At 43.1% G+C, this 18,539-nt stretch overlaps 1 protein-coding gene across 9 annotated transcripts in view; it reads left to right on the top strand.

Moving 5' to 3' along the window:
• The first annotated feature begins 549 nt into the window (after window positions 1–549).
• Window positions 550–18,539, top strand: part of ARHGAP42 (Rho GTPase activating protein 42) — a 252,176-nt gene continuing 234,186 nt past the window's right edge. For 8 of the 9 annotated variants that reach the window (XM_036324613.1, XM_036324610.1, XM_036324609.1 and 5 more), the window contains exon 1: window positions 550–1,239. In XM_036324613.1, the coding sequence (XP_036180506.1) occupies window positions 1,086–1,239 (154 nt within the window). In that variant the 5' untranslated portion in view covers window positions 550–1,085. The remainder of the gene's footprint in view (window positions 1,240–18,539) is intronic. The other variant, XM_036324615.1, reaches the window with a different exon arrangement.

Genomic DNA, 18,539 nt, shown 5'->3' with positions numbered 1-18,539 from the left:
ATACAAGATATAGTGTTACGTGGCAAATAGGTTTTCTCCTAGAGTAGGGCCATCGGAGTCCCAGGCGGCTCTTTGGGGTACTGGGGGAGACCTAAAACCTTCCCACCTTCACAACAACTTGGAAAAACATGATGAAGCTTTCGTTTTGAATAGAAAAGCCCCGACTTTCTTGGATCAATGAAGTGGGCCAGATGGGAAAGAGACAGGAAAACTTCTCCACCTCGAGTTTACAGGCATTCATCTAAAGTTTAGATTCTCAACTCATGCTTCAAAGTAGCATCTTCCAACGAGGCTTCCAAATGTTCTCTCAAACTTTAGGGCAAGGGAATGCTGGCTTGTATCCCGGAGTCCAGGGAGTGGAGGACCCCTTAGTGTCACCACCTACAGACCACAGGGAGCCAGGAGCGCAGCAGGGGACAGGGTCACCGCCCAGGGCACCGGCTGGAGCGCTCGGGCCGCAGCAGCGCGGAGCCTGGGAGCGAAGCGCGGGCCGGGGGCGGGGGCCGGAGGGTGAGCGGGCGAAGGGGCGGGGTAGCGGGGTGGGAGCGCGGAAGCGGGAGGAGGGTCCCGGAGCCCGGGTCCCATTCGCGGGCGCTCTGAGCCTGCGTCCGCGGAGGGGGAGGGCTGGCCCGGCCCGGCCGGAGTGGCGGCGGCGCTCCCGGCGCGCAGCACACACCACCGTCCGGGGAGCGGAGGCGCGCGGAGCTGCCGGAAGTGTCTGCGGGCCGGAGGGAACTTTCCTGCTCCCGCCGCGGCCCGGAGCCCGCCGCCTGGGTGCCGCAGCGACCATGCGCCGCCAGGGCGACACCCTGAGCGGACCCGCGCCTCGGCCCACCCCCGGCGCCTGCGCCCGCCTCGCCCCCAGGGCGGCCTGAGTCCCCCCGCGTCCGCGCGCCACGGGAGCCCGGCGCCGTCGGCGGGGCGCGCGGGGCCCGCTTCCTCTGCGCAGTCCCCTCGCGTCCCGGCGCGGCCCCCGCGATCGCGCGTCGCAGCGCCGGCCACGGTCCCCGCCCGCCCGCGCCCCCGCTCGCGCCCTGACTGCCGGCCCCGACGGGACCCCGGCGGCCGCGGGCAGCGCCGGTGCCATGGGGCTGCCGACGCTGGAGTTCAGCGATTCCTACTTGGACAGCCCGGACTTCAGGGAGCGCCTGCAGTGTCACGAGATCGAGCTGGAGCGAACCAACAAGTTCATCAAGGAGCTGATTAAGGACGGCTCCCTGCTCATCGGGGCGCTGCGGAGTGAGTAGCGCGGGCGGTGCAGGGCGGAGGGGGCGAGGGGGTCCGCGCAGACCGCGCGGGGTGCGGGTCGGAGGAGTGGGAAGGAGGAGACGGAGCTTCTTTTGTTTGAATGGGTTTGGGGGACAAAAGCTGAAGAGCTCCCCTGCTGGTGGCCAGCAAAGTTTGTTGGGAGGTGTTCTGGACTCCCAGGCTACAGAGAAGGGACAGTTCTCACCTGGACGCTGGAATGAATCCTGAGTGAAGTTGTACAAAAGCCATCAAAAGCCATTTTTTTTTTTTTTTTTTTTTTTTTTTTTTTTTTGTATAACGTCCTTGGAAAAAATATTGGGGACTGTTGGTCTTTTTTTTTTTTTTTTTAAATTTGAACACTTTAACAATAATCCTTAAGGAAGGATTCAAGAGTTTGTCTTAAGGCCGAGCAGAGGTCATTTGTTTAGTGGTATTCAAAGAATATGATTAATTTCCTATGTATCTGTCAGTGGCTCTTCACTGGACACAACCATTGAGTTGGCTTTTAAAAAATACGCATTTGTAGTTTGTGGTGATCCTGGCGTGAACACACCTACTGCGCGGCTAGTCCTGTAAGAGTGAGATGACGGAAGGCAGTGTGGACCAGTGGATTTTATCTCATTATAAAGTTATTGTGCATCTTAATGTGGGGTTTGCATTGTAGATCCGGAGTTGGTGGAGTCACTGAGGACCCGAGTGCAGTGGCTCAAGGCCAGTCAGAGCTTCTGATCCTCCATAGGAAGTAAAGCAAGCCCCCAGGGGCTTCGGCCACCTCCTGTCCCACACTCCGGAACCGGAACCGGATCTGCACTTTTAATTACTAGGGCCTTAGGAAAAGAAACTCCAGAGTGTTTTTAAAATAGATAATCGAATGAATCAATAATCAGGCTGAATGGTTACCTTTCCCAGGACATATTTACATCTTAACAGAGGCTTCTGAATGCCTTAGCCACTGAACAGAAATACTGGTATCTCTGGCCTCTGCTGGCTGGTGAAGTATTTTCATAAAGTGGGGAGGCCTTTGGGTGACCTAGCAATCCTTAGGACAAATGCAGGGGAAGCATCATTGTATGTCAAGTACAAGGTCAGCAACAGCATGGGGGAGGTATGTGTGTGCTGGAAAAAGGCATCATTAGTATCTGATCTGTATTGTGTAGCATGTGTTAATAATACCAAGGATGGAGTTTAGCAAAATGTATTGAAATTAGCCCGCCCCGGGGTGGCTCAGTGGTTCAGCGTTGACCTATGAACCATAGGGTCACAGTTCGATTCCCGGTCAGGGCACATGCCAGGGGTTGCAGGCTCCATCCCCAGTGGGGGCATGCAGGAGGCAGCTGATCAATGACTCTCATTATTGATGTTTCTATCTCTCCCTCTCTCTCTGAAATCAATAAAAATATATTTTTAAAATTTATTGAAATCACTGTGCTTCCAAATGCTAGAACATTTACTTATCACTTACGTTACTTACCGGGGTAAAAGAAATATGTTTTATGCCCACATTCATTCAATTTCTGAAGTTGAGGCTACTGCTGATAACAATATTTACTGATTTGTGAAAAATATAACTTATCTGTGTTCTTTCCATCCCGAGTGTAGACAAATGTGAGCTCTTCTTCCTTTGGGTTTGCGAATCCTGCCTGAGTTCTTGGGACTAGCCTCTTTGCCTCTTCGAGAGCGTGATGCCTCTTCAAAAAGTTTCCCCGCCTCAGCGTGCTAAATGCTGGGCCAACTCTTGCTGGAGGTGCCAAATGGACTACAAATGGCATTTCTCTTCACTGCTGGAGATCAGTTTTAGTGTTTCAAAAGTTGAAAATACTTACATAACTGTGAAAACTAGTTATTTTACTAGTAACATTGTGTGCTTTCTTAGGATTTTTGAATCTAGCCTTGCAGAACTCAGGTGATTTCCGTTCTTACCGATCTGTTCTTTCCTTCCTAAGTGAAGAAATCTTGAGCGCAGGTTTCGTGAACGTATAGACCCGGCCTTGTTACTTTGGCACTTATGCACTTAAATATACAACCTGCTGTCTTTCTAGGATTCTTAGGTTTGTGGTGAGAGTGCGGTACAGTCATGTGCTATACAACAGCATGTCGGTCTGCAGCGATGGGGCCATAGATTACAATGGAGCTGAAAAACTGCTATGGTTGGTGATGTAGTAGCTGTCCTAAAGTTGTAGTGTGGCACATTCCTTACGCGTTTGTGGTGATACTGGTGCGAACAAGCCTGCTGCGCGGCTGGTCCTTTAAAAGTATAGCACATACAGTTATGTACAGTACGTAGTACTTGATAATAAACGACTGCATTACTAGTTTATGTATTTACTGCACAATAGTTTTTATCCGATTTCAGACTGTACGCTTTCTACTTACCTGAAAGTTTGCTGTGAGATAGCATGCCATGGAACACCAGCAGCAGCCTCGTGCACCTCCTGTTTATTCTGTCTCTTGAATGCATATTTTCTCTTGTACTTGATTTAATCTCATGTTGCTTTATCAATGTAGTGTAGCTTAAGAGTGCAGTGTTTATAAAGTCTGTGGTAGTGTACAGTAATGTCCCCGGCCTTCACATTCACTTACCACTCACTGACCCACCCAGAGGGATTTTCAGTCCTGCAAGCTCCATTCACGGTAGGTGCCCTTCCTATACATGTGCACCGTATTTTACCTTTTTTAAAATCCTCACCCAAGGATATGTTTTTATTGATTTTAGAGAGAGAGGAAGGGAGAGAGAGAGAAACATGGATGCCAGAGAGAAATATCAGTGCCACAGAGAAACATCAATTAGCTGCCTCCTGCACTTGCCCTGATGGGATGGAACCCGAAACCTGGGTATGTACCCTGGCCAGGAATCAAACGCATGACCCTTTGGTTCATGGACAATGCTCCAACCAACTGAGCCACACTGGCCAGGGCCCATATTTTATCTTTTATACCATATTTTTACTGTACATTTTCTATGTTTAGATAAACAAATATAGTGTTAAAATTGCCTACAGCATTTAATACCGCAACATGCTGCACAGGTTTGTAGCCTAGAAGCAACTGGCTATATTATATAGCCTCGGTGTGTTGTAGGCTATATCAGCTAGGTTTGTGTGAGTATAAATGCTCACACAATCCTCGTATCTAATGAAGAGGTAACATGCAAATTGACCATCATGCTGTCACAAGATGGCAGCACTCACAGTGGGGGCGGGGCCAGCCGCTCCGTGTGCCTACCTCTGGAATCCCCTCAGCCCCACTGGGGGCCTTGGGTCCTCCTGAGCCCCCCCCCCCCCCCCGCCCCCACTGACTGACAGCTCGCCCAGGCTCCTCCAGTGAGCTGCCCATCCCTCTCTTCTGCCCTCCCCTGAAGCTGAAGCCTGAACAAATTGGGAGTTATAACTCGTGTCGTTGAGAGTATCCTCCATTCCTCAGCCGGGGCCAGCCTCTCCGCACGCCTGCTGCCGGAGTCCCCTCTGCCCCTCCAGGGGCCTCAGGTCTTCCTGCACCCCCCACTGACTGAGGCTCAGGCAAGCCTCGGATGCTGGCTGCCCAGCTGCCCAGGGCCAGCCTGCGGCACAGGCAAGTCTCGGATGGTGGATGGTGGCTGCCCAGGCACAGGCAAGCCTCGGGCCGGCCGAGGCTGGTACTTCTGGTAGTGGCAACAGCAGAGGTGTGATGGGGGCGTTGCCTTCCCCTGATTCCCTGGTCACCTCCCACCCCTGAGGGCTCCCAGACTCTGAGAGGGGGCAGGCCGGGCTGTGGGACCCCCCCCCTCCAATGCATGAGTTTTCATGCACTGGGCCTCTAGCCTATAATAATAAAAGCATAATATGCTAATTAGACTGGACGTCCTTCTGGATGGCCTTCTGGATGAAGCCAGGTCTGCAAGGGAAGCCCGGGTCCTGGGGGCTGGGGGAAGAAAGGTCTACTCTTGCATGAATTTTGTGCATCAGGCCTTTAGTAATGAAATAAAAATCTAATGATGCATTTCTCAGAATATTTCTCTGTTGTTAAGCAAAGCATGGCTGCAATTTAACATTTGATTATTACTTCTCTCGTTGTGGAAGGAAAAGATTTTATTCCTTGGTAATAGAATTCCCAGCATCAGCTGCCAAATAGGAAAGATTTGAAGCGGAGGAACCCTTGAAGTCACATGATGGCACTGGTTTTTTCCCACCAAGCCACCTTCTGTCCCTTGGGGAGGATGCTCTGAGGCTGGGCTGCAGCTGCTAAATGCCTGCTGTCTGAAGTTGCTAGGACAGTGAAGCCTGCTTAGAACTGTCTTAGATTCAGGGGGGAGCCCTCCTTCCTTCCAGCCTGCCCCTTCTGACTGTTTTTTCCTTTCTGTCTCAGAAAGCCTTCCCCTTCTCTATCTTGAAACTAAGCTTTTCCTTCTCTATACCTACTGTTTCAATAGTGTTTCCATTATCCTTTTCAGTTTTTTTTTAGCACCTTGCTGTTATTTTCATTAACAGTTAATGATTTCTTACTATAACTTTCCTGTATAATCAGTACATTTCTAGGCATCTTCTATTATTTTCATCTTAGATAATAACTTTTCTGGTGAGAATGTTGGCATGCACTTTTGATTAATTCATGCATGACTGTTCCAGTAGGAGTTATATATATATGCTCCTTGATCTCTGATTCATGATGTAGGTGTCTCTGGTTGAGTATTTGGAAGGATCCTTATAAATGAAGACCTTATGAAGATGATTTCAATTTCAAATATATCTAAAATACTTGACATGTTTTTTAAGTGAATGATTGCATTTCATATTCACATCTGCTCTTGAGAAAATGGATGACAGTTTATTAAGTGGATTGTCCTAGACCTGAGTTTAAGTTCTGGTGCTTTCAAATGCTGTGTGATATTTAGTAAGTACCTTACCTTCTCTGGGTCCTACCTCTTCTGTAAAATGAGGGAACATATATAAAAATCTTATCACTAAGATTATTTGTTTGTTTTATTACAAGCCACATGACCATTAGGCGAATGATATTTGAGAATATTTGATACTGGTGAATTGGGTTTTAGTTCATACTGTATGACTCAAAATCTCCACCCTTTACCTCAAATATTATTTCACAAACTTTGTTCTTTAACAGGTAAAAATACATTTTTATTGATTTTAGAGAGGAAGGGAGAGGGAGAGAGATAGAAACATCCCATCAATGATGAGAGAGAATAACTGATCGGCTGCCTCCTGCATGCCCCACAATGGGGACTGAGCTTGCAACCTGAGCATGTGCCCTGACTGGTAATCAAACCGTGACCCAGGCGCCTGGTTCATAGTTCAATGCTCAACCACTGAGCCATGCCAGCTTGGCAACAGGTGCTAGTCTTAAAATTTGAGTTGTGAAATCATAGGCTAGTTTTTTTTTATTCATTTTCTCCTTTCATGTTTCAAAGAAACATTTCCAAATGGCTTTCTCATATATTTCCCCCTTTACTTTTTTTTATACTTTTGAATTCAAAGAACCATAAGTAGAGCTTTGTTATTGCAAAAATAGACACTCTCCCTCATCCCTCCCCACCCCCTCCCCACCAAAAAAAGGAGAGAGAGAGAGAGAGAGAGAAAGAGAGAGAGAGAAGAGGGAGAACGATAGAAATAGAATTGTACTCATTGGAATTGAATTGCTTGGGTGGGGAGGATGTATCAACATTCTTTACTCCACCCTGTCCTACAGCATCTGGGCCATCTCTCCTTTCTTATCAGTCTCCTTCCTCTGATTGCCCTAGGTGGAATCAGCCAGCCTTTTCCTCTGCCTTTAGGATACTGTTTCTCAATCTTGTATGTCTGTGCTTCCTTTAAAGGAAAAAGAAAGTTAGTGGATTCTAATATAGATTAAATGACTTATTATGATAATTAAATAAATATACACAATATGAAACTATAATTCTTATGCATATTCATACAGTCTTATTCAAAGCAAATGACTTTACAAATTAAATGTAAATGATACTGTGAAATCAATAAAAACTTTTCAACTACATTTAATTAATCTAATGGATGAGGTATTGCTGAAACAAAATTTCTTGTCATCTAGATACTGCTGATAATATCTTGTGTGTCGATGATTCATTTTCTCGCTGTTTTTACTGACTGAAACTGTAGTTCTTTAAAATCTTCTTGCCCTAATAATGATGGCCTTCTCTCTATCACAAACTTTATTTATTGGTCATACTGTCTGTTCTTAAAACCTAGTTGTTGGCGCTAGTGATCCATGACACATAACAAGATCACCTAATTTGAGTGGTAGAAGTTGGTTGCTTATAAGTTGATGTAGAATATGCAGTTAATTGACACACCAGTAAGAGGTAAGCACACCGTTTCTTAAGGGTGTCTACCCTTAGTGTCCACAGACCTCAGTTTAAAGTACTCTGCTATGTGCCCTTGTAATCTGGGGGTTACATAGTTGTTTATAGTAAAAGAAGACCCTAAATGTAAAGGCTACATTGAAATACCTTAGAAAGGGTGAGGTAGATACCCCTGCCTTCCATTTGCTGTGTTTCACAAACTCACCTTTAGCCTGGTATCACGTGTTTTGTTTTTTTTTTTTTTTTCACTCTAAGCTGGTCTCTGTTTTGTGTGTATGTTTGAGGCCCTCTTTGCTACCAGTTTTTGGTAGTACAGTGAAGGGGTTAAATAAAAGGTAAGAAAAAAAAACAAGTTTAAGAAATTTGAAAGACTTTTTTTAAATTAAATATATTTTTATTGATTTCAGAAAGGAAGAGGTAGGGAGAGAGAGATAGAAGCATCAATGATGATTATCATTGATTGGCTGCCTCCTGCACGCCCCTTACTGGGATGAAACCTGAAACCTGGGCATGTGCCCTTGACTGGAAGGAACCGAACTCAGGACTCTTCAGTCCGTAGGCTGATGCTCTATCCACTGTGCCAAACTAGCTGGGACGTTTAAAAATTTCTATAGTTATTGTGTTATTTACAGGGTCATCCTTTAACTTTCAGTGAGAACTGCTATTGTTTTAGGCTAGTTTTGGTATTTAAATTTGCACCTTGGTTTTATTTAGCTTAAGTGGAACTCGTGGATTCTTGTTTACCCTGTAAGCCCTGTGGCAGTTTATTCCACCAGGACCCTTTTGCTTGTTTAGCTGGCCAACCTACTCACAGGTGTGGCTGTGGAGTTACTGCATCCATGCATTTGGTTCTTACCGTCATTAGAATTTGAGTTAAGTGAGCAGAAGTTACTGTAGTCTTCAAATGAACTGTAGTTAATTTTAGGAACTGCTAGATTAGGAATGTGGTACTTTAACGGTTCTGCTTCAGAGACACGGACAAGTTAAACAGTTATACTCGTGCTAACTTTTAAAATGGGAGCCTTGGCGCTCATCAAAGTGGAGTTAAATAGAGCTGGCTGAGTACTTGCCTCTACCCCTCTTCTGATTCTCTACAGAAGCTTAGTAGGTGCCCTTTAACAGTATGTATCTTTTTCCCATTGGATTTCCTTTTTCAGAAGGTAGTCATTGAGGGGCCGTCCTGTTGGGTGGCCAGGGAATGGGTTGCTGGGAGAACAGAAAATGTTTCTCACTTAGTGGATAGGAATGGCTCACCAAGAACCACCTTTTACATCCCTCCTAGGAGTTAAGATCAAGGTGCTCTGAAAGGGCAACAACTCAGGTAACTGCTAAACTTTTAAGTCAGTGAAAAGCTGCTTTAACACATATCCTTTCATAAGAAATCTGCCCAGCATCTAATTTCTTAGAATGAAATAACTCTGTTGTTGCATAAGTATTATTACTCATGATTACATAAGAAAAATGGTAATAAATCTTATGTTCAGTGTTGCTTTGATGTCAAGTGCAATTTTATTCCAGTAATATGTGCCTAGAGAGGAGCAACTCTTCTCTAGATTCATAAAGAGAGAGATTAGATTAAACTTTTAGAGTATTAAGCCACATTCAGTAAATACTATGCAACCATCAGATGTTTCCTGTGGACAGATGAGACGGGGTGAAGGGAAGGGGGTTATTTAGCCTTGAATCCCTTTCATGAATATTGTTTCTTGCCAGAGTTGATGGCCACCTGTTCTGGCCCCAGCCGTTCTGGAGGGCAGTTTCCACTCATTTCAGCTTCTAGGCAGGTGCCAGCCTCCCCAATTCCACTTGCCACCCACCAGTTTCAGCTTGCAGCTCTGCCTGACTTCCATTCCCCTCCAACCGGCCGAACATCTGCCCAGCATCTAATTTCCTGATAGTGTATCCTCAGTGGATCTGGCCTCATCAACCAAGGTCTTGCTACCTGCGTCTCGCTGACTTTCATCCTGAAAATTAAAACCAGTTGCTGAGCATCTGGTCTTATGTGCAGTTGGAATCTGTGCTTCATCTTTGCAGCTGCCATATTCTGAGTGTAATGGCTGGGTTTTGTATGAATGTAGCAACTTCCATAATAACAGTCCTTAGAGCAAAGGAAAAGGGGCAGGATGCTAACAGGACAAGTCAATAGCTATGCAGTTATTTTAACGGCTTTGCCTTTGGCCAGGTGAATTTCAGCGTTGGCCTGGATATTTCTGGCAATTTGGATCCTTCCCTGTGGGATTGCCTCTAATGGGAATATTTTGGTTATTCAGTATACACAATGGGTCATATCTACAGTATTCTGATTTTATTATCAAGAATGCAGTTGTAATGCTGAAGAAAGTGTTATGGCAAAACGCACTTGTACAACACTCTGTAAAAAATGCGATTTGCTTAAAAAAAAAGAGTGAATTGTGGAATAGTAAGGTACTTTTGAGTAGTTAACAGTCTCCATATTTTCCAACCTTTTTCCTTTGTTGCAGAAGCATGTAAGCATCAAAGAAGAAAAAATAAGACCTAATTTTTCTACGGGTTTGAATTTTTCATTTGAGAGTAATTTGTCTAATTGTAATTTTTACATTGTGGGAAAAGGTAGGATAGACTAATAATTAACTCTGGGTAGATTATTTTATATTAATATAGATTTTTTATTTTTTTGGCCATGCCTACTCTTTTTTTTTTAATATTTTTTATTGTTGACAGTAATATAGACATCCCCCAATTTTCTCCCCTCCTTCCCCCGCCTCCTCCTAGCCGCTGCCCCACCCCAGGCCTTCACCACACTATTGTCCGTGTCCGTTGGTTATGCATATATGTATGTGAGTTCTTTGGTTAATCTCTTCTTGTCTCTTCCCTCCTCCCCTCTGAGATATAGCAGTCTATTTCATGCCTCCATGTCTCTGGACCTATATTGATTGTCAGTTTATTATGTTCATTAGAGTTCACTTATAAGTGAGATCATGTGATATTTCTCTTTCTCCGATTGACTTATTTCACTCAGCATAATACTCTCCAGGTTGCTCCATGCTGTTGAAATGGTAAGAAATCCTTTTTTACAGCTGTATAGTATTCCATTGTGCAAAATGTACTACAGCTTTTTTATCCACTTGTCTACTGATGGGCACTTGGGCTATTTCCAGATCTTAGCTATTGTAAATTGTGCTGCTATAAACATAGGGGTGCATATATTCTTTCTGATTGGTGTTTTGGGTTTCTTAGGATATATTCCTAGAACTGGTATTGCGGGGTCAAGTGACAGTTCCATTGAAATTATTTTTTTAAAATAAATTCCATACTATTTTCCATAGTGGCTGCACCAATCTGCATTCCCACCAACAGATTTTTAAATTTTTAGATTCTATGATAAAAGTCTCCATTCCTGATGGTATTTTAAAAGTGCCAAACCATGACTTTTCTTATGTTGTTGGTTAATCTGATTAGGATGATTATTGGTGTAATGGAGAGGTATTTTGTGAGGGACAGAGACCATCCTGGCATAGTTGTCAATATCAGATGGAATGGAAAAAAAAACAAACAAACTGGGAAAAATGCACCATGTACATGACTTTGTCACATTAATAGCACGCTCCCAAACTTTGGCTTTACTCTGGGAAAAAAGTGGGTAGACACAAAATGACCCCTTTCATTTGGAAGTCAGACACATTTCTCAATAGTGGAATTTCTATGATATTTCCTCACACAATTCTAAAAAAGCAGTACTGCTTGTGAGTTTATGAAAGACAAGCCAAATAGTATTCCCTTGTGTGTAAACATATACTGGAGCTTACCCAGCTCCATTCTCTCTTCAGTTCACCGGAAAAGGGACGATTTAATTTAGAGCACTGGTATGTGCTCCTGTGTGGAGGGGAGTGATAAGCGGCTAAGAGAAATGAGTGCCCTGTATAGTGTGTTATCGTTTCGCAAATGGAAGCTGTGTGAATTGATTTTACTTTGCCACGGTGAAAATTTCCTCTTTTTCATTTATGTAATTTTCTTATTCCTTAAAATGTCTGAATGAAAGATTCGCCCCTCCCCGCCTCCACACACACACAGCCTGCACCTCAAATAAAAGGAGTGTTGGTGCTGGTGGGGGAGATTAAGAAGCAGAAGCAAATTAAAATTACTTGAGAAGACAATTTAAGTATTATCGTTTTGGAACTTGTACTAGACTTTGTGTGCCTTCTGTGAAAAAAGTTATCATGTGACACTGGAGAATCAAAGGAATAAAAGAATAGAAGATTAGCTTGCCAACTGTTTTAAAAGTCGGTGGAAAATGTGAGGGGCAGTGAGAAATTGTCAACATAAGAGACAATAGGGGTGACATTTTAAGGGGCACACTATTTGGAGAAGGCTTGGGAAAGCTGTGTACTCATGAAAAAATGATGCCAACATAGGAGGCAATAGGCAGGGACGTTAAAGGCTTATACTGACTGCTTGTCAATCCTGGTTTTCCTTAAGTAACCATTTCTAACACTATTATTACTTCCTTTGGATCCCAGTTCCATGATTGTCCCTTTTTCTCAGTATGTGATGCTCTTGAATTCCCCTTCCATTTTCAGTCATTTCCTCTGCCCTTTGAAATGGTGGTGCTGTGCAAGGATTCCTTCTTCGCCCTCTTACTGTTCGCTTTCCTTGTGTGATAACATCTGCTCCCAGCTTCCAGCCCTGACCTCATTCTGCTGAGCTCCGCGTCTGATCTTCACCTGCCTACTACTACCTAGCACCCCCTGACGGGCTCCGGCACCCTGTGTCCGACGCTGTGTGTCAAAGTGAAGTGCTTCCTCTCCTCCAGCTTGTTCTCTTCGTGTTCTCATCCACCTGGTCATCTCAGAGAAACATCTGAGTCTTTCTAACTCTTCCCATCTCTCCAGGTTTTGTTTCTTTCTTTGTTGAGAGAGAGAGAGAGAGGGAGGGGGAGGGGGAGGGAGAGAGGAGAGGAGAGGGAGAGGGGGAGGGAGAGGGGGAGAGAGAGAGAGAGAGAGAGAGAGAGAGAGAGAGAGAGAGAGAGAGAAAGAGAGAGAGAGATTTATTTGTTGTTCCACTTATTTATGCGTTGGTTGATTCTTGTATGTACCTTGATCGGGGATTGAACCCACAGCCTTAGGCGTATCAGGATGATGCTCTAACCGAGTTACCTAGCCAGTTTTAAATTGGAAATTTTTCACCCCACCCAAATCCTAATATTTTGTTAGTACTACAATTCTCTGCCCACAATATCTTAAATTTGCTTTTCTCTGCCTGCATAATACTCCTGTGTGTGTGTGTGAGAGAGAGAAAGAGAGAGAGAGAGAGAGAGAGAGAGAGAGAGGGAAATAATTTTTTTTTTTCTAGTGTAAAACAACAGAAATGTATTCTCTCACAGTTTTGGAGGCCAGAAGTAAAAAAATCAAGGTGTGGGCAGGGCCATGCTCCCTGAAGGTGCCAGGGGAGGGTCTCTCCCTGCCTCTTCTAGCTTCTGCTGTTGTTGATAACCGAAGACGTTCCTTCGCATGTATCACTCCAATCTATGCCCCTGTAGTCACGTGGCACACTCCTAGTGTGTTTGTGTTTATCAGATTTTACTTAGTCTTTGAATATAAGCTTCTAGATGCCGAGGATATCTGGATTCCAATCAGCTCTGACCACATTGTGGATGCTCAGTAATTGCTAAACATGAATCAATTTGCATTTTACTAAGAGGAGCATGATATGGAGGAGGGTTTAAATATCTCTGGAGTGAATAAGCCAGGGAGTGGGACTATAAGTTTGCTCTTTAATTTTGCTTCCTCCTGCCAGCCAGTGTGGTTTAGCGGTTGAGTATACCTCTGAACCAAGAAGTCACAGTTTGATTCCCAGTCAGGCACATGCCCAGGTTTGGGGCCAATCAATGATTTTTCTCATCATTGATGTTTCCATCTCTCTCTCCCTCTCCCTTCCTCTCTGACATCAATAAAAATATATTTTAAAAAATAATATTGCTCTCTCTAGGTTTCATATGTAACTGCTCTGGCCTGGTTGTTCTGTTAGGACTGGCTAACTCAGGGGACAGCAGTGAGCACCAGGACTAGAACTTAGTACTGGTACTGCCACTAAGGAGTGGCATGGGTACTAGTCGTTTGTCCTAGACCCTGTTTTCGTCAAAAATGGAAATAGCATTTGCCTTATATTCCTTTTAGGGTTTTTGTGTGGACTAGTGGGAAAAAAATGCATAATAACGTTTTATAAAAATGTACCGTTTTCATTTGCTTTAGGCAGGATCATTGTAATCCTAATAATTTCAGCTTTCTTCAAGACTTACCTTTATCAGGTTTTTAAAAAAATATTATTAGCATTCTGTATAAACAAGATTATTGAAGTAGAAATGCTTTAATGAATGGTAAAGCTTGGGCTTGTTTGTTCCCCAAATTAAATCAGTTTGGTAGGAAATGATTATAAAATGTTGCATGGTTTTGATTTAGCTTTTTTCTATTAAACAAATGAGTAATTATCTACTATGATCTGGGAACCAAGAAAGCATTCGTTTAGGCCGGCATTTAAGAATTAGGAATAGGCAGTATAGACTTTGAGACTTTATGGACATATTTGCTGGTGCTTTAGTTCTGTCTAAACTTTTATAGACACATTGGTCTATAAACGTTATTAAAAATGATGGTTACAACTTGCACTTGTCAGAAGTGGAGAGTTTCACAAAATATAGCAGGCCAAACTGCAGATGAGAGGTCTTTTTCTTCCACGTTGGTTTCTGCCATGAAAGCAGACAGTGGCTTTGAAAACGCGCTGTCCTAGGAGTATCTTGTGCTGCACAGATGTTTAGTGAATGTAAATTATGTTTGAGGTGAGACCATCCCAGCGGTTATTAGTGAGAAAAGAAAATGATGACATTGATAGGGCTGGAGGGACCGGGAGTAGGGGAATTTTGGGGAAAAGAGAACATTTAATTAAGAATTGAAGGTTCATTTGGCCCAGTGCGAAAATGGAATTGAGCTCGTTAGCCATTTGATCCAGGAAAGGCTGTATTGTTATCGGAGAATTGTGTGGATTGCCCTTCTCCTTTGCTAGCGAGAGTGGGGGTCTGGGGGTACCGCTGGAATAAGCCTTCCTGGAGGCCCCCATGGGAGGATGAGATGTGGTAGGAAGCTTTATTTGTGTGGAATTGTACCCCTGAGTTGCAAAAGTCTCATTTCCCTAAAACCAGTCTTGGAAGATGCAGCTGGGATTCAGCAGAGCTGGAAGCGAAGCCCGTGTCCAGAGTTTCTGTTCCGTGGTGGAGCTGGGTCCAGTTCAGCACCAGGCTGGTTCCACTCGATCAGTCCAGTGTGTGTGGGGTCCCCGTGGCTGTGGGCCATGCCAGTGAGGACAGAGCTGAGAGCCTCACAAACCAGGAGTCAGGCGCAGCAGTAAGACAGGATACTCCTTTGCTGGGGAGCTTATATATCTCAGATTTTGTGCCCTGGCAGTGGCCACGCCCATCCTGGCCAATGACCTGTTCCCAGGTGTGACTGACCACTGAATACCTTTCCTATGTCACCCAGACTTTACTGGGCATGCCTGTAATATTCCACCTTCCCTTTGTTCCTTTCCAGTTAATTAATAACTGAGTTAAATACAACGACAGGTATCATGATTGAATTGGTTTCAGAATCACCAAGAGAGGACAAAACAGATTATTATTATTTTTAAAAATATTTCCTAAGGGATCTGTGAGCTTAAGGGGAGTTCTGCCCTGGGGCTGGGGGAACAGGATACAATGAACGGGAAGTCTGGTCTTTTGGGACAGCTTGGAAAGTGAGGCAAGGGCTGGAAAAGGCCAGTGTCAGGGGTTAAAGAAAGAAAGTACAGATCCTGAACGATCTTGAACAAGGAATAGCAGCAAGTGAATGAATGCTTCCAGGATTGTCAGGTTTAAACTCTGTTGGGCGCATGTTGTTTTCTTCCCAGTACTGCCTTGGTTCCTCTGACCAAGGAAATTAGAACCCTGTAGGTATTCATGGCTGGCTGAGTGTGATGCTTGGGCACACCCCTGATGAGAGGGAGGGAGAGGATGAAACAAGGATTCGGAACCACCGTGTCATTTGCAAGACATTCTTCCCATCCATGTTGTTACAAATGGCAGGGCTTCCTTCTTTCTCATCACTGAATAAAATTTTATACATATATGTACATGGCACATCGTCTTCATCCATTTATCTGTTGATGGACACTTAGATTGTTTCCACATCTTGGCTATTGTGAGTAATTTTGTAATGGACATGGGAGTGCAGATCTCTTCAATATCCTGTCTTCATTTCCTTTGGATATATATCCAGAAATGGGATTGTTGGATTCCATGGTAGTTCTATTTTTAGTTTTTTAAACAAGCCTCCATCTTGTTTTCCATAGTGGCCGAAGCAATTAATATTCCCAACAACAGTGCACAAGGGTTTCCTTTTCTCCTTGTTATCTCTTATTTTTTTTTTTTTTTTGATGATAGTCATTCTAACAGATGTGAGGAGATATCTCATTGTGGTTTCGATTTGCATTTCTATGATGATTAGTGCTGTTGAGCATTTTTTGCTGCCCCTGTTGGCCATTTGTGTGTTTCCTTGAGAAAAATGTCTATTTGGGTCCTCTGCCAATTTTTAAAACCGATTGTTTGGATTTTTTGCTATTGAGTTCTATGAGTTCTTTATATATTTGGAATCAGTATCTAATTTTAGAATAGTTGCATAGCCCTAAAACTATTCCCATACCCAATATTAGTCACTCCTCATTCTTTCTCTTCTTTAGCCCCTGGAAACTATTGCTAATATACTTTTGTTTCTATAGATTTTCCTGTTCTGGAATTTCTGGATAAATGGAATGATACAATTTGTGGTGTTTTGTGACTGATGTCTTTTACTTAGCATATTTTCAAGGTTAATCTATATTTTAGCATGTATCGGTACTTTATTTCTTTTTATTGCCAAATATTAAAGTATATGGATACACCACCACATTTCATTATCCATTTATGAGTTGATGGACATTTTGGTTATTTCCTTTGTTTTTGCTATTAGGAATAATGCTGTAAACATTCATGTATCTGCTTTTGTGTGGCCATTTGTTTTCATTCTCTTGGATATTTCCCTCGGAATGGAATTGCTAGGTCATATGGTAACTCTGTATTGGAACTCACCATTATAAACCGAAATGTAATAGGTTTATAAGCATTTATATTACATTTTCTATGATGGGCAGCAATATGAGAGTTAAATGTAAATTTAGAGCAAAGTTATACTTCCCATATACTTCCCATAACAAATTCAGATATGGCCTTTGTATTTGCTGGGAAAAACAGAATCACCTGTTGGATATTTAAGAAGGAAACATTTCCGTTTTTTTCTTTTTTTTTTTTTCAATATAGATGTTAAAATTTCATAATGTGACTATAGGACAAAAGCAATTTTTATATACGTGTAAAGAGTGACAAGATGAGTGGAGAGGGGAAAAACCAGGCGTTAATGCAAGGAACAAAGTGTGATGAGTCAAAAGAGATGTGAAGAAAGAGGAGGGAAGGTTTCCTGGTGTATTCATTCAGCATACTCATTTTGCTAAATGTCCGATACTGGTCTAGGCCTTGGAAATAGAGAACAAATAGGGGCCCTGCTCTTCTGGATTTCCGTTTACTGAGGGCATGCTGCTAATACTGTACGGTGTATGTTACTGGGTGGTGTAAGACTTAGTAGGTGCCATGTGCACCCTTTATCTCCTAGGCAGCCTCTCTCTGTTTCCCAGAGTAACGTGTGCATACCTCCATTATCGCAGTCAACACAGCTCAGGGATCGCGTGTGAGAATGTGAATATCCATTTTTCATCCACTCAGGTCTATTCAGGAAATTAGGGACCACCTACTGCACTTGGGGCACTGTACTAGATGCTGAGTGTGTGTGTGGCTGAGTGGCCCAGCGAGTCACTCTCTTTAAGCCCTGGTTTTCTCATTTTCACAACGGGGATAATAATAATACCGACCATTTTTCATAAAGATTAAGTCTCATGAGATATACCTAGCAGAGTGCCTGGTACATATTAACCAGCAAATGGTCAATATTATAATCATACTATATCTTTTAACAACAACAAAAAAATGAAGTAACCTCAATATTAAAAATGCTCAAAATGGAAAACATTTTCTATGCCTTCCTATGATGACAAACTTTATTTTTCATTTACTCTTCCATGTCCACATGACCATGTTTAAAATATTAAAAACAATAACGTATACCATTTATATATACATTTATACCATTACTAGTATGCCAAGTATTTCCCTTGCTTTGGCATATTTTTCATTATTAGCATATTTAGAGCTAAAAGTTCCCAGGTTGAAGGTGAAACTTATGGGTAAGTAATTTAAAGCAGTCTACACGTGAAATGGAAGTGAAGCCAGAGAGGGTTGCATTTTGAGTAAAGAAACATCTGCAGTTTGCTACACAGTCACCAAAAGGAAATTGGATCATGTCTCAGCTACGTGATTGAATAAGACTTTCATCTTTTAAAGAACTTTTCCTGCCTAAAATCCACATTCATCCGTTATTGGAAATGAAGCTTGCGGTACATACATTGTGACACGGAGTTTGGGGACCCTCAACATGTGCTGCTGCTGGTGAACCTAACTGGAAATCAGGAATAATGATTTTTAAAGCTTCTTCAGGCTCACACATTCAGATTGCTTCATTTTCCTAACATGGACAATTTAGTCAATTCTTGCATGATTCTTTTCAGACTCTAAATTATTAGTTTTTAGGAATTATCAATCACTTCATCTTTTATATATTACGAACGCTGTACTTAAAAAAAACAAAAAACAACTTACTTATTAAGCTAGTTAGAGAGAAGAGACTTGGCTTTAGGCTCTCAGTTCTTTTTACCCCTTGCTGCTCCAGCCCCTCAAATTATATGTACCCACGCCTAGCCCAGGTTCCTCTGCACCAAGCATGTCAAACTCAAAGGCTAACATGGGCCAAATAGACAAGGTTTAAGTTTATGT

Source organism: Myotis myotis, unplaced genomic scaffold (assembly GCF_014108235.1).
Source record: "Myotis myotis isolate mMyoMyo1 unplaced genomic scaffold, mMyoMyo1.p scaffold_m19_p_10, whole genome shotgun sequence".
NCBI classification, from domain to species: Eukaryota; Metazoa; Chordata; class Mammalia; order Chiroptera; family Vespertilionidae; genus Myotis; species Myotis myotis.
The sequence above is the reverse complement of the archived record's forward strand: the minus strand, read 5'-3'. Positions and strand labels throughout refer to the sequence as shown.